General features: G+C 39.5%; 2 protein-coding genes across 6 annotated transcripts in view; both read left to right on the top strand.

Annotated features, from left to right (window-relative positions):
- Window positions 1-620: 620 nt before the first annotated feature.
- vgf (VGF nerve growth factor inducible) lies at window positions 621-5,384 on the top strand. Of its 5 annotated transcripts, XM_017310268.1 has the most exons (5): window positions 621-854; window positions 955-990; window positions 1,477-1,660; window positions 2,015-2,097; window positions 3,082-5,384. In XM_017310268.1, exon 5 carries the CDS (start codon window positions 3,132-3,134, stop codon window positions 5,277-5,279), a length of 2,148 nt encoding a protein of 715 aa, XP_017165757.1. In that variant the 5' UTR covers window positions 621-854; window positions 955-990; window positions 1,477-1,660; window positions 2,015-2,097; window positions 3,082-3,131; the 3' UTR covers window positions 5,280-5,384. The 5 variants fall into 5 exon arrangements, with proteins under 5 accessions (XP_017165757.1, XP_008433199.1, XP_008433197.1 ...); XM_008434977.2 differs by lacking the exon at window positions 955-990; XM_008434975.2 differs by lacking the exons at window positions 1,477-1,660; window positions 2,015-2,097.
- Window positions 5,385-13,807: 8,423 nt separating this feature from the next.
- The window catches only part of snapc2 (small nuclear RNA activating complex, polypeptide 2), a 10,148-nt gene continuing 7,188 nt past the window's right edge, over window positions 13,808-16,767 (top strand). The window contains exons 1-2 of the mRNA XM_008434979.2: window positions 13,808-14,084; window positions 16,103-16,276. Coding sequence (XP_008433201.1) covers window positions 13,869-14,084; window positions 16,103-16,276 — 390 coding nt within the window. The 5' untranslated portion in view covers window positions 13,808-13,868. The remainder of the gene's footprint in view (window positions 14,085-16,102; window positions 16,277-16,767) is intronic.

Here is a 16,767-nt window from a genome sequence, read left to right as displayed (position 1 = left end):
TGAGTAATTTCTTGGATGGATACTTCTTAGTCTTGAGTAAATATAGTGCTTCGTCTACTTCAGTACATTTTTGGGTGTGCTAGCCACCTCTCTAATCATGACAAGTTTTGTTTTACTGAGGATGTATATAGTTTCTGGATTGTCTTTTTTTGCGCAACACGTTTTAGAAAGTAGCTACTTTCCCTGTAAGTTATGAATTGTGTGGATTACTACGTTTGCTATTTGGAGCTGAACCAAGATTTTTTTCATCACACAAAGACTCCAAATGTTTCCAGCCATACCTCCTTACATAATACACATAAGCAAGTAATATTACATACACACCTTATATTGACGCAAACATTTCTGGCACTAATGGAACACCATGTTTTAGGGCTACCCTGATTAAGCTTTTCTTTTTTTTTCTTTTTTAGCTATTTCTTGTCATGACTGAGTTTAGATCTGGGGACATATGGAGAAAATCTGGCCTCAATTGGCCATGAAAGCAGAGGAGGGTCGGGGTCTCGCTTGGGAGGGCCAGGAGGGTTCTTCTGTTGCCCAAAAACTATGAATGAAATGCAAGTTGGTGACGTCAAAGGGACCTCTTGACGCATATGTCACGTGAGCCTGGAAGGCGGAGAGATCCTGAGATCTACAGCCCCGCTGTCCATAGTTCTGAAAACAGGCATTCCAGGAGAGGAACCCCGCGAGAGGACACGTCGACAAAAACCAACTCCAACATCTGACTGCGACTCAGAAATATCAGCGACATCTGGAGCTGGTTGTGCGCGTGACCGCGGGGTTTTCAGCACCTGACGTGACGAGAAAACGGGACCTGGAATCCCCAGAGCCCCCCTCCCTCCCTTCACCTGCAAGTAAGTGGCAACTAATCAATCAGCCTTGTTTACCTCCTACCGCCACCTTCCTTCAACCCCCAGAGATGAAAAAACCGTTTCACTGTCCCGGTCATTCCAGAACAAGCTCTGAAAGAGGAGTTGGAGCTGCGCTCAGGTGAGCTTTAAGCAGCAACAAATGTCAGACAGACAGACAGACAGACAGCAGGCTGGGTCCCGCTGCGCTGGAGCGGAGGAGCAGGGACGGTGTCACCTGCACGTCCGTCCAGTCTTGGTTGTTTCTCCAACAGTTTGCACATCTGGAATCCAGTCAGGAGAGCAGAAATCTGCTCTGGCAGCGCGTCGTTGGACCTTCAATGTTTGCTGGTCAAATCTGCTGGGAGCTTCGCCTTCTCATTTTCCTAATCCTTCTAATCCTCCTCCTACCACCCCCACCTTCTCCTCCTCATCCTCCTCTTCCTCCTGCTCTTCCTCCTCATCCCCCCAATGGTTCTTTGTTATGAATGGAATTCGGGTAACAAATGGGCCAAAGAGGAGGAACCCTCATTTAGACAACTCTGCCAGTGTTATCTGTAGGTTTTCTTCGCCTTGTGTTGAGCTGCAGGTGTTGGTGGGGGTGNTTTTTTTTTTTTTTTTGCTGCAGTGATATGAGCTGATCGGACCTTTGGAACAGATGGAAGGAATGTGTTTATTTGATAAGCACGATGGAATAAGGCCAAAGCGCTAATGAATGTCGTCATCTTGCGTCAGTGTGGCAGAATCAGGAGCAATGAGGGCAGCACGCATCAGGTCCACAGCAGAATAATGGTGCTGGTGGAAGCTGCAAGGTGAAACATCGTGAGCCTAATTGTGAAATTAAAATATTTAATATTCCGTTTTTAAACGTGGAATATTCATTTGCTGATCGTTGTTGCATGTTTTTTTTATCATGACATTGTTGAATATTAAGCTGCAGGTATTAAAACAAATTGATCATAGTGTGATGGATTAATGGTGAATTGCTCATAAGTAAAATTATTTATTTATAGATTAAGTTAATGTGACATTGCTTGTCTGAAGTGACAGATCCTGGAAACCATTTCTTGATTAGAGGACATCTGTAATCCTTGGACTGAGTTCTCGTTATGTCTGAGGATGATGATTAGTTTAATATTGAACTCCACGACTTTCTGTCTTCCCAGGTTTTTGAGCTTGGAGGACTCTGTGCTTGGATCGTGAACACGTTGTTTGACCTCATGTAGCCTGACACCATCTTTGTTGCTAAGTTATGTCTGTTTTTAAAGGGTTTAATATGTTTGTGATAAAGTGTGATTTCTGACTTATACGCGAAACGTGATGTAATCAAATGAAACATGCAATTCTTTCTACAAAGTTTACAAAGTTTATTTGTAAACTTCTCTTTTTTTAAGTTTACGAATAAATAAATAACCACGAAGAAACTATAAACATGCAGCGTAATGAAAATGATTTGACTCAGTGAGCTGTCATATCTAGTTCAGCCACAAGAGGGCTTCCGTGGTGGCATCAGCATAGCGATGTTTTACAGGCAGTTGCCCCGGTGACCAACAGTTACTCATTGTACTTTCGGTTTGCCCAAACACTTGGGGTGCGTTAGAAAACATTACCTGCACATTAATACGCAGTTCGTTAATATTCATGAAACCAACTGAGCTCCGGTTTTCTCATCCAACAGCTTTCAGGCAGTCTGCATTACTCTTAACCTGCTGGGTCTCTCAATTAACATGACTGTTTTCACAGTTTTCTCAGCTAAAGTCGTGGCATAGATGTTGGACTGCCATGGGTTCTTTCCTCAGTATTCAGAACTAAATCAGTAACTACAAACAATAACGAAAAGTTGGGGTGAATAAGGCTACGTTCACACTGCAGCCTGAAGAGACACAATTCAGATTTTTGAGTTTTAAACTAAAACTAAAACTGAGTGGAGGTACCACTCAGGGTCTAAGACATGCTGAGTCCTGAATGATCAGAATACAATAATTCACTCAAAGAAATAGTTTAACATGCATTTCAGCAAACACTTTCTTCTAACAGTATATGAACATTCCTCTGTCTGAGCCTTGGGCAGATGAGCCATGTGAAAGGGAACGTGTTTTTCTGGATGACATCAGTAACTTATTTTTCAGCTGCTGATGGTGTTGGCCCTGCAGTGCCTGGTTTGGTTTTCTGCTGTCTGAAAAGAGTTGTTAAAACTTTAAATATGGTTTTGTGTTCTTATTTTTCCCCCTAGGTGTTCTTGGTCACTCTCTGCACCCAGTTCAGGATCTGTTCTCTCAAGCCATGACAAGAAACTGCCATGCCTCGTGTCTCGTCACCATCATGGTCCTCTTCACATCTTTATCCTTCCTTCATCTCTCCACACCCAACCCAGTTTCTACATTTGGAGATTATGACAACCCACCCAGAGAGGTTCTTCCCAAGCTTTCAGTTTATGAAAACACCGAACGAACACAGGAGAGACGGAAAAGAGCCTCAAAAGACCAAACTGAGCAAGGAGAGGAGCTCTTTGAAGATATAGATCCTAAAAGACTAGCTGCTGTGTTACTGGAGGCTCTGAATCACACTCACATGGAAAGAGAGAGGGATGAAGAGAACTATAACTTCATGGAGAAAGAGACACAGGCTGAGAGAGACGAGATTCAAAACAAAGAACCACACAGTGAGAGAGTGTCAAGAAACAGAGAAAGAGACGAGCAGAAAGAGCTGGAGCTGTTTATTGCTTCACATGGCAAGGAACGGGAGGAGGAAGAGGAGAAGAAGAAGGCTCTGGAAGAGGAGGAGAAGATAACTGAGAAAGTGACAAGCCACACCACAAGTCAGACGGTCCAAATTCAAACAAAGCAGCAGCCAAACGGATCAGACGGAACAGCAGAGAGCAGTGCTGCTAACCAGCAGGGATCATCTAACCCTGAGCAAAGCAACTACGAAGAGGAGGAGCAGCTCAATTCTGAGGAGCTGAAGAGTCTGGAGACCGTGATGAAGGAGTTTCCACGTCTTAACACTAAACGAGATGGTACTTTGGAGCAGCAGCAGAGAAACACTAGAGGTTACAGCAGCTATAATGACATCATTCCAATAAATAAGGGCAGTGACCTTGCCATGACCAAGAAAAAATTAAAATGGCAAGAAGAAACACAAAAAGCAGTGTACTTCCCAACATTTACCGGAGGCAATTCTGTAGAGGAATCAGAGGAAGGCAACTTTATTAACAAAGCAACGCAGCCCCCGACTCCAACTGAACAGGAAGAGGTACAAGATGATTACACAGAGGAGGAAGAGGATTTGCTCAGCCCAGAGGAGGAGGAAGCTCGAGCCAAAGTGGAGCAGGAGGAGATGATGAGGCAGGCAGCTGAGGCACAAAAAGCCAAAATGGAAGAGGAAAAGCTGGCTGACATCGCTTCAGACATGTTGCTGAGCTACATGGGTAAACAAAATAAAGGCAACAAGAAGCACAGCTTGTCTATGTCGAATGCTGCAGAGGATAAGAGATCTGACGAGGAAGAGGAAGCGACAGAGGAGGACGACCTTGACCCTCAGACCATTGATAAGTTGATTGAGATTTCCAGTAAGTTGCACCTCCCAGCAGACGATGTTGTGGACATAATAACCGATGTTGAGAAGAAGAAGAAGAAAGACGTGCCACCCGAGATGGCATCCTTGCGGCAGTATACCTCAGCGCCGCTGTCTCCTTCTTTTCATTCCGGTTGGCAAGTTTCGTCAAATCAAAACAGCTTTCCGGTCTCTAAGCAACAATCTCCAGCTGTAAATATCCTAAAAACCTGGTTTCAAGACAAAAACACACCAAAATCAGATGTTTCCCAAAGGAAACTTCCTAAACCTTTGCAACCATATAATTTTTCACCCAAACCTGAAAAGTCCTTTCCGGTGAAACAGGAGCGCTGGTTCAAGTTACCGAAGTCTGTCTGGACTGGCTACTCCTTGTATCCCTACTCCTACTCCACCTACCACCAAAGGAAACCCATCTTGGGTTACTATCCTTTCTACTTTCCTCCCATGCCAAGATCTAAATCCCATTACTACCGGCCTAAACCTCCTTTTACACCCAACAATTACTTTGGTAATTCTGTGGAAGATCCGTACATTTTCCCTCCAAGAAGGCACTATCAAAACTGGTTCCAACCTCAGCTGAGAAAATCACCTGTTGCCCTTCAGCCTAAGTCTTTCTACTCCAGCTACTACCCACGTCCTTACTCCCAGCCATTTCAGCGAATACCTCCATCCCAAGCCAATTCCCCTCCTCAGACAGCTTCTCAACAAAAGCAGTTTCTGATCTCCGCTCTGGACCCCGCAGCATCAAAAAACAAAGACTATCATAAGGGTGCAAAACAGCCAGACAGCAGTATCCATGACGATGTGGAGAAATACATCCAGCAGATTCTCATGAACAGAGCACAGAGGTTGGACTGAAGTGGAAGTATATAAACATTAGTGCAAAATTCCAACATTTTAAAAATGAATCAACAGAAAGCTATATTTCTTTAAGATGTTTTTGTGTTGTGTTTTTTCTAAAGGGGCAGTATTATGTAAAATCAAAAATTGGGGGTTTTACATCATTATTATAATGTTATTTCCTCATCTAAACCATACCTGGAGTGTTTCTTTGTTGTTGGTTTTTTTTTTTTACACATTTTTGAGAAATCCTTGAATCTTCCGTGGCAACCATTCTGGTTTGTAAAACAGTAAGAGAACTGAGCGCCGTTTCCACACACAGCTAATCCTCAGAGCAGTTTCCAAGATGAGCTTCCGCTCCTTCAAACTAGCAGCAGCAGCAGCAATTAGAAAGCACCTGGTGGAACTGTGCTCCTCCTGAGCTCATATGAACCGTTTCTCAGTCCAGTGCTGTGATGAATGTTTGTAAGTACTTAATAGTGAAGCGTTGTTGTGATGATTTCCTGAGAGTCAGAAAGAGCACACATGTGTTAAAGAGACAGAGCCTCAATTTCAAGGAGATAAATTGCAAAATCTAATTTCTTTTAAGCCACGTTTAATTTATATATATATATATATATATATATCCCATTACTACCGGTCTATATATATATATATTTTTTTTTTACAACTGAAGGTAACAGTTACTTGATTGTGCTATAAAATGCGTCTGTAAAACACATAATACTGCCCCTTTAGCATTTGTTCCAAGTTCCTTCTATCTGTTAGAATTGGTTGAGATGTGAACACGGCCATGTTCTGAATCTTAATGTAAAGACGTTAGATGGAGCTGAGAGGAACATGATGAATCTAGTCTGTTGGTAAAACCAAGGTTGTAATCATGCTTAAAATCCAACATGAACATTTTCTTAATATTGACATTCCTGCATTAGAAACGTTTGTTAAAAATGAAGTGGATGAATCATGTGATCTTATGGTCCATTTGACAAAATAATTAAACTGTTCACATGAACATGTGACTCCAGATGGATGGAGCTGGGCACAATTTCTAATATCTAACACCACAGTTACTATTGTGGTTGTGTAGTTGCCTCCACTTTTTAGCTTGTTGTGGAGGCTTTGTCTGCATGGCAGATGAAATGTAAGGATCTCTGATCTCTCAGTTTAAAGATTTTTCTTTTTTTTTTTTATTTGCTTTGTTACAAATTATGACAGTGAATGAACACACTACACTCTTCACCTTATTGCTGCATTTATTAAGGTTTTACATTGAAAAAACATAGTTTCACATGAACCCCAGACTCACTGTATGTAGATTACAAGATGTGGCCATGCCTTTGATCTTATAATAGTAAAAAATAACAAAAGATAAAACTTTTAATATAAAATCCCCATCAAACAAATTACCCCATGGTGCCCTTCGCAACAGTAATTTGACATAACTATATTTTGTGTGAGCTGATAGCTAAGTGGGAAGGAGCTCAAAAACACCCTTTCTAGCTCTGTGTCAGTGCATTGACATGTATGTGTTCTGCTGCCCATGAAGTCTCACCAGCGAAAACAAATGTATTGGTCAACTCATAGCAGTGGCGGTTTCTGATATGGGTGATATGGGCAAACGCCCAGGGCGGCATCTTGTGTCAACAACTTGATGTAAAGGAGGGTGGCACCGAAAAGGTGGTGCCCATCCAGGACGCCAAAGAGGCTAGGACCGCCTCTGACTCAAAGACAGTAAGATCTTGAAATAAAGCCAAAGTCATAGTTTTCCCTCTGGTGTTGCTTCACAGCTGACACAAGATGTCTGCTCCTCTCTAGTCGCTTTGTTTTTCTCCAGAAAACAAAGCGACCAGAGCTTTGGCACAAGATGTCTGTTTTCTTGTCAGACATCTTGTGTTAACCTTTTTTTTGTTTCAGATGTTTTATGATTACTCTGAATGTTGAAATGCAGCTCTAAAACCTAAGCAGTGCTGTATTATGTTTTTAAAGAGAGAATATTTAATCCTATTAATTTTAAATAAGATTTTAAACAAATTCTACTTTAGTAGACAAGTTTGGTTCAATTCGGAGTATGTTTGATTCCAAACTTATTGAGATTCAAGATATTCCATCAATAACTGGGCAGAGTTTTAAAAATATCTAACATACCTCGATATTTGAGATATATATTAAAACATTTTCATTTTGTTTTATCTCCTCAGCAACAAACTTGAAAAGCACACTTTCACGAAAAATTCTCATTAACAAAATATCGTACAACATTGAAGAGTATATTTCACACATAAACCAACAAACATCACAAAACGGCTTGCTCTCTTGATGAGTCATCTTTTTGCATAACTTAAAGTACCTTGTTGCCATGGTGCCAAACCCTGGCATGTGTCTGTAGGGCATTCTTATACAGCTGACGCCTTCAGAGCTTGGACACATCAGCTGAGGCTGGTGTCGGTCTGGACTGAGGTCATTATTATCTAAACTGCATGTCCATAATTAACTTTACAAAAAGAGACAGACTGTTGTTGCTTTTCAATAACTAATCACGGGAACTTTGCTTTTTGATAGCTTAAAAATCCTACAAGTTTGCAACAACATGTAAAATTTGTATAGTGTATTTGTTGAGTACTTGGCCCAATATGGAAATGACATTATAGTAAACTATCTTAAGTGTGAACCTTTAAACTTGTAAACTTTTATCAAGATTAATTTAACGTAAATTAACTTTGGGACTATTCAAGTCTCTTTTGATCTAAATTTCTCTGTTTTTATCTTTTAAATTCTGAAATAGTTTTGAGTTGATGATGATGATGATGATGATGATGATGATGATGATGATGATGATGATGATGATGATGATGATGATGATGATGACGACAACGACGACAGTTGCTATGGAATGCCTTTTGTAAAGTTAAATAGTGAAAATTTAGAAGCCATAATTTGGCTTAATTAGCCTGTCATAAAAGAGAAAAATAGGGGTGTATTTTCCAAAGTCATATTTTCACCATTTTATTTATTCTTTTTTAATAGCACAGTTTCAAACAAAATATCTAATTAGTAAGGTTCAAACTAAATAATTAGTTCTGAGCTATCTAAATATTTCCTTTTAAGTTAAATATTATTTGGTTAACTAAATATTTAGTTCGCTAAATAAGTTTAGCTTCAAACTAAATATTTGGCTTGTTTACATATTTGTTAGGAATGTCACTTTGTTGTGACAGTTTAGTATCAGATCTGCCCTCTCCCAGAACACCCAACACTAACAGCTTGCTCAGAAACAACCAATCAGAGCCAGGAGGCGGGTCTTACGGTTGTCAGTCATGCTTATTTCTGTGCTGCTCACATCCTTCTCTTGCTATACTACAGAGTCAGGTTGATCATTTTTTGACTGTGTAACTTTACAAATGGCAAAAACATAGACTTTTTTTCTCCATGGTTTTTAAGTCGCAATTTTAGAAGCAACTTTGTATAAAAATTGATATTAAATCAATATGAATCAGATGCTTGGTTGGTGTTGGTGACCTTTGGAGAGTGTCTCAGAATGTGTTTCCAAGTCAGAACAGAAGAATTTGCAGTTAATGGAAAAAAAAATTCAACATTGTGCCTTTCATCAACAAAAAATGTGACGTGAAAGCAAAACGTTGGCTAACTAACATGTTTTCTGTATTTTTGATAATTTTTTGGGTGTATTATGACAGTAAGATGGGAAGTGTTGGTGGAAAGCCCTGAGCTAAAAATGCACACATCAGAAATAAGGGCGCCGTCTTGCACGTTTCTGTATAAATGCATCCAAAAATGGCATAATTTCAAAAAGAAAAAAAAAAAATCCTCAAGATTAAGGAAACAACGACTTCAGTACAAGTAAAAAAAAATAGTGAGATGTGTTTGAGTGAGTGTCGGTCTTTCTAACTGTACCTTGTTGTAAACGTCGTAATAAAAATGCGTTTGCTGAATGTAAACAAGCACATGTTCATGACTACTTTTGCTACCCATGAAAAAATGAATAAAGTCAATTATTTTGTTACAATAATGTTTTCTTGTGGACCCACATGTTCTTTTTAGGACAGTCAAGTGAAGCCCAGCTCACGTCTAGATTGATTCAAAACCAGAAGTTACAGCATGGAGGAGTCCAGGCAGACAGAGATCCACAGACCCTGGGTTATATTTGTATTTCTTAATACAAACTATCAAATACAACAAGCTTTTGTTACAATAAGTCAATAAGTGTGACCAACAGAGATAAAGAACCAGACCCCAGAAACAAATCCAATCAGATTTATCATGACTGTCCATTTGGTCATCCAATTGAATAATAAAGTTATTCACCGTAACTTTTTTCCTCCAACATCTAATCGTTACGGAAACCCAATCCAGTTTATTTAGAGCTTTCCAAGGTTACAATTTAGTTTTGAATTATTTTCAAATCAAACTCCTAATTATGTTTGGACACCTTGCATTTACTGTTCAGAGACATTTTGATCAAATTAAATCTTTGTTTCAAATGAAAGTACTCCGAGCTTTTCTTTTATTCTAACGTTACTTTGAATTTCTCTGTCAATTAACAGAGAAGGGTTTTTTTACTTTATTAATAATTAAACTTTATTAACATGATAATTATTTATTCAGCAAATTCCTTTTTCCAAGATAGTCTTTTAGTTTTACTTGAAGTTTCAATATCGTGAATCTGACATCAAGTAAAACAAATGACTTTTCAAAGTTAAAAATAATAAAGCATTACTGATCAATTTGATTGTAAATTTAGAAATACAAAGGTCCACTGTAAGAACATTTGTTGACACTATAATCCTCTCGTCAAGAATGTGTCATAGAAAATCGTTCAAAATCATGAAATTTCAGTTTACAGAGCAGAGAGAAGATAGAGGCGTCACAGAGGACTCAGGATTCTGACATGCTGGTTGGATGATGGCCGAATCTCTGAGGCGTGTTTCAATCAGTCAGTCTGACATCCAAGAAGGTTCTACAAAATGCTAATTGAAGCTTTTTATTTCAACCCAATCAGAGGTTGAGCAGCATCCTGGCTGCAGCCAACAGAAGAGCGAGACAAATAAAACAACAAGCAGAAGAAAATGAATTAACTGGGAAGGAACGGAGAGGCTCAGGAAAGAGAGCAGGGAGGAATGCAGTGGTGATGGTTGCAGCTCTGCCCACACAGAGGTGCAGTGATTCATGATGTCACGTGGAGAAAACAGGGTGACTCATCCACCAACAGCCACTGCAGAGCATCAAAGTGAACACACACACACACACACACACACACACACCGAAAAACACACACAATCATTCTACTCTATTAAATGGAGCTGCTTATAATATGTAAGTCAGTAAATGCTTAAAGGTGTTCAAACATCGATGGTGGTCCTACTGATCACATGTGTTTATGTGGCTACCTTTCCATTCTGTGAACTGGTTTGAGCTTCGGCTCATGAGGGAGACTCAACATAAAATGAGCTGAACTTCTACCTCTCCACTAGGATTATTGATGACATGTTCCTAAAACATCAATGTTAACCTGCAGATGACAATTGTTAAACAAAAAAGTTCATTTTTATATCAGCTGAAAGCTGCCAAAAATACGCAGCACCTTTACTATTTGTACAGCTGGTTGGGATGTCGCCCATCAACAGCAGTCAGTGGGGGAGGGGCAGGATGGACCAGTCCAAATCAAAATGAGGCAGAGACAAACAGCCGTGCAGGCGGTCAGGCCTAAAGGCTTTCAAGGTTTACAATATCTTTAAATCCAGCAAACAATGGCAACAGAGCGACTAATCAAATAAAGAAGCAGATTACAAACAAGAATATTTAACAATGGAACTTAAGAGAGAGAGAAATCTAAAGCGATCACAAAACCTCAGAGAGGATTTGTATTCTGAGCAGTGGAATCCAATTCAACCACAACAAAGAGACAAAAGCAAAAATGCTGAGAAATGGGATGATGACCAGCTCACTTTAAAGACCAAATTCAACAAGAAATAGTAATAAGACTGATGAAAATATATGCAAAAACAGTGAAGTTGTCGTGATGTTGGTTGGTGGTGTGTTGGACCCAAATGCAGAGAAGCAGAGGCAACAGCTGACTTAATGATTTAATGAGAAAAAAAAGTCGAAAAAATGCTGAACACTTACAAAAATACACGAACCAGGCTAACACAAATAAATAAATGCAAAAGAACATTCAACCAGGAGACATGAGGAAAATATAAGGAAGTCACAAGAGACTGACGTGAGCAGACATGAGGATCCAGCAAGGTATGGCTGAGATGGAGGAGCTTAAATGCTGGGAAGTTGTGAGTGTGACAAAAGAGCAGGAGTCAGGCTGGGGAGGAAGAGAGAAAGTGGCACAGCAGAACAGGAAACAACCTGGAACAGAAAATAACTGACTCTGAAGAGTGACTAGACCTGTAGTAAAAAATAAAAAATGAACATAACTATAAACACTACAAGGGGATGAAATTATTGGAAACCTTAAACAGGCCAAATTTAACAAAAATAAGAAATGACAAATAATGAAACCAGAATGACCAACAAGGGTGAAACAAAAGTGGAGGTGCCAGTGCATGGCAGCCACCGGGCTACTGCCAGTAGCTTTCTACCATCAACATATGTGTGTGTGTGTGTATGTGTGTGTGTGTGTGTGTGTGTGTGTGTGAATGTGTAAATGACTGAATGTGGTGTGAAGCAACCCTCTGGACATAATAAAGCCCATGTTTATCGTCATACAGTACCATATAGCAATGGTACTGTATGGTTGGAGTAAAGTTCAAGTTTGTCATTGCACCATGTAACATTCACTGTTTGAAAGGAAACTCTCCTGTATGCCGGACCATAAAATAGCGTATAGCACCGAGCTGTGCCACACCACCCAGTGGAAATGAGGCATAAGACAAATTAGAATAAACATCTGTGATTATGGTGAGAAAAACTATAAAAAACACATGAGACAGAGGGGAAATTAGCATGGACATCTGAGGTCAAGGGGTGAAAACAGGATGAACGTCTGTTCTCACACTGTCAGGTCTGAATGAACATGTTATGAGAAAAGGTGAGAAATCTGATGTCATATGAAGAGAGAAAGATGATAAACTTATGTTTTATACTAGGAACACCATGATTAGGTGATGTTATAATAGAACAACCATCTGATGTATGGCAGTCTTATGTTTTAACCTAAGAATATAGTGACCATCTGACGTCAAAAAGGTATAAGAAATATATTTGATGTGTGAAAATAATATGACCATCTGATGTGTAAAGTCACATTTAATTTATTGTTATTATTTTTTACATATTTAAATTATACACTTTTACTCAAAATCACGCACATATCTCTGTTATTATTCACTCCTCTATGTACTCTGAAGGCGGACTTATTGATGTAAATACAATAAGGTGTTACTCTCTCCGCGCATTTAAATTGAAATATACGTAACTCAATATGCACATTTAAGCCAACATTACAACAGAGAATATTTCACTGACTTGACCAGCCTACCTACTGAGTAAAAAAAAAAATAGACCAAAAAGTGTACAAAGAAACCCTCCCGACCCCACTAAGGGACAAGGGTGCAAGAGAAGAGAGAAGTGTACAAAGAAAAAACAAAAAAACATCTCAGTGTAAGGTTAGAGTCGCTTAATCTGACCTGACAACAGCGTTTCCTGGAGCGCTTATCCCTGCAGCCGTCAGTCCGTCATTTACGGAACAATACTGACCCCTGTTGGCCAATGGCGGGCAATGAATTACAGGATATCTTATATTTTTATGCTCCAACACGAAAAAATGTGCAATATAAAGAACCCGCAACATCAAAACAGAGATAATGTATAAACTATATCCAATACATTATTTAACTATATTTGCATAAACGTTTATGCTGACATCTAAGCATGTACAGGAGAACAGGAAATAATACTGACACTAATGAATGACTTCGACTAAAGAAACATGATAACCTGGGACTGGACCCAAATTAGGAGATTTTTTTTTTAGTTCTTATAAAGCATAAAAAATGTGATTAAAATTGAAAACAAAGAAGAAAGGGTTAAAATAATGGAAGAAAGGAAGGACTGTGGTTTTATACAAATCCAAAGGAAAGACTTGAGAATTAAGAAGTTCAAAGAGAAGAGACAATCATGTCCACGATTTGGACACACGCTTCATTTTAGGAAAACACTACAATTAAAAGTATGAGTGCTGTGGAGATGATAATGCAGCATGTTATGTTACAGTCATCAGAAAGAGGATGAAAGAAGACAAATAATTCAAACAGATTTAAAGGGAGAAGGAGGAGAGAAGATATAACAATGTCAAGACTTAGATTTGGAAACACACTGGATTGATCTGCACACTCTTTAAAATAGGGGGAAAATAAAACAGGAAATTGGTTATTTGGAAGGATTTAATGAATGAATGAATGAATTAACTTTGTTTTGTATTATTCATAACAGAATCCTGAGCCACTCCTTACCAGTTGGTGGCGGTAATGCACCATTATACGTGTCTTGCCAGTCGTTAATAAATACCACAAGAAGAAGAAGCAGCAGCAACAACAGAAGAAGAAGAAGTTGACGAGTAACAGCAGCGACGAACCGGTGAGGATGAAGCCCCCTCCGCGGAACCGAATTAAACGAGAGTTGAGCTTTTGGTCAGAGACGCCGAAGTCCCGCAGGAACACAAACTGTAAGTGGGGACGGCCTGAGCTGAAGAAGCTCCTGAAAGCCCTGAAAGCTCTCAGCCAGACCACCGGAGGAGGCCTACAAGAGATTGACTATGCTGTCCTGAAGAAAGACATTCCTACTCGGTCCATTTCAGAGGTAACTCCGAGACGAGTCTAACGACAGAACCCAGCTAAAGCCTTTAGCTTTTTGATAGTTCAGCTGTTGTGTGTTCAGCAACAACCCGTAGCAGCTGAGACAGAGGCTAATACAGTTCTATAAAAGAGGTTTTTCTTTTTTTCTTCTTCCTTTTTTGTCTCACTTATGTTTCAAAAGATCCTAAAATTTAATGTTGGGTAAAGATAACCTGAGGAAATACAGAAAGAGGTTTTTAAATGATAAATTTAACACATTGGTGGAAAAAAGTTCCTCAAACCGCGCAGCCCCTTTGGGGGAAAAGTCATTAACCCGTTGATGCATCACGTATTAACTGTGGTTAAACTAGTTATTTTGAAAACTGATTTATTTTTAGTGACAAGGACTTTAATAAGGAAGACTGGCTGGGCAGAATGGGCTCCATTTGATATTGCTAAGGCCAAAACCGTTTCTGACTCAAAAGAACATTAAAGCCAGTCTCACGTTTACCTAAAAACCTCATGCTGACCTGGAAAATAGTGTGTGTGTGTGTGTGTGTGTGTATGTGTGTGTGTGTGGGTGTGCGCGCGCGCGCGTATATATTCCTATATTTTTTTTCATATTTAATGGTGCAGAAGATTTTTGTTTCTGCCAAAGCAATTTAGGTTAATTGTACTTCTAAATTACAAAAAGCCCTGAATGTTATTAATGCGCACAACGCTAAGTGCATTAATAATATTTCCATTTGATTGACATCATTAGAAAGCTTAGAATCCACACTGAATTATGTAAATGACTCAAAATGCTCTCAGGATAATTGTTCATGGCAATAAGTGAATTAAGAGACTAACATTTTCATTTCAGGTTGTATATATTAAGATGTTGTGTTATTGTGGGGCAATTTCAAGTTGGGTGGTCTGTGAGTTTTTGCTACATGGGTTTAGTGATCCTCAGCCTGAAAAGCTTTGAGAAACACTGGTGTACGAAGCTTTGTGTTTGTATGGTATAGAAAAAGATCTAAAGGTCTTCATGGATTTTATTTGCTATTCAATTAAATGTCAGTGGTCAGTGCTGGTAACAGATGTCTGCCTCAATTTAATCCTAAAAACAATAGTAGAACATTATGCAGAACAATAGTAGAGCGGAACATGTGTACACTACATCACACTTAGAGATTTGATTAAGAAACTTTGGGTCAAATCTACTGAAACTATTTTTATTTACAGTAAATATTTAGAGTTATTTGGCTCTATGAAGAGTTTAATAATGGTAGTTTTGTTCAAAATTGACAAACAGAAAAAATTACTTTCATGATTTTCAGATTATAAAACCTGGGAGTTTATAGTAGATGGCCTGTTGGTCACAGATATGTGAGGCCAACTAAAATCATCCGAATGCATCAAACGTTCATTGAAACATACTAGATATGCCTTCAAACATGCCACTAGGTGGCGGTACTAGAATATTTTTTCTTTGAGTTTGGACAGTTATGTTTCTGTTCCACTCACCTGTAAAATAAAAAGAGCTGCTCTTTAAAATACTAGAAGCTGAACATACAAGTGAATATGATTTGGTTAGTATTGACTGTATTTTTTTGTTATACTGATGTTAAGAATTTGGGATGTTTATTTTTATATTAGTGATGTTTGAAATGACTTTTAAAGACTTGGCCCTCCGACCTCTTCCCCCGGTGGCTGCTGCTGGCCACACGCCAGAACCCAGCACCCCGGTCAGTAAGAGTGGCTCCCAGTACGCCCCCCGACTACCCTGTCCTCCATATATCCCAGCACTAACACCAGTGTGAACAGAGCCAAACCAGTCGGCTGTTGTTTGTGGGCCCATGTGTCTAAATTTCTACCATTTGATCGGGGGGAATCAAATATTGGTGGTGCAGTGGCACATACAGAGACCTCAGTCACAGGTTCTAGTCCTGTGTCTTTCATAGACCATTATAATGCATCAGATTACTCTACTGAAATAAAATGAGTGTGAAATGTCAGCACAAAAACTAATCCTGTGATGTGTGTTGTCCTGCGTCGCAGATCAGCGATATGGTGGACTCTCTGAAAAACAAAACCATATCATCTGCACGGTTCCAGCTGCGTATGAAGAACTGGGAGGAGAAGCAGTTCAGCAGGCCTATTGAAGAGTGGACACACATGGCCTCCACTCTTGCTGGAACCCTTGAGAAAGTCATATCTGCTGCTTTCTGTCAGGTATGCTAGAACAAGAGCAATCAAGTGATCGGTCAACCAAAATATAAGTGACTTGTGCTTCTGGAGGTCATAGCACCACAGGCTAACAAAAGAACCAAAGAGCTTACGACTCGGCATTCGCCTGAAAAATGCACAAGACGTGTGGCAGATTTCACCGAGTTTGATCCCGACCCAAATTGCTTAAAGGGCTTTAATATAAGCAAAGTTGTTAAAGTTATGTCCTGTTCGCAGTATGTTATCTTCATCAGAACGGACATTTCTACGATCAGGCAGACACTGGGAGACTATGCTGCCTTTCGGTTTATGTGCGTGGACAGACTCGTGATGCTGCAGCTGCCTTCACTGAGGTTCATGTATCGGGCCACACAGGCATGAGCCGGTAAACTGCGATTTGAAAAAGTCACGGTTTCAAAACCACTAAAACTTCTAGGGCTGAAACGATTCCTCGAGTGATTCGAGTACCTCGATTATTAAAATTCCTCGAGGAAAAT

The sequence above is a fragment of the Poecilia reticulata genome, linkage group LG18, assembly GCF_000633615.1.
Source record: "Poecilia reticulata strain Guanapo linkage group LG18, Guppy_female_1.0+MT, whole genome shotgun sequence".
NCBI lineage: Eukaryota > Metazoa > Chordata > Actinopteri > Cyprinodontiformes > Poeciliidae > Poecilia > Poecilia reticulata.
Note: the sequence above shows the minus strand (reverse complement) of the source record. Positions and strands in the feature narration are given on the sequence as shown.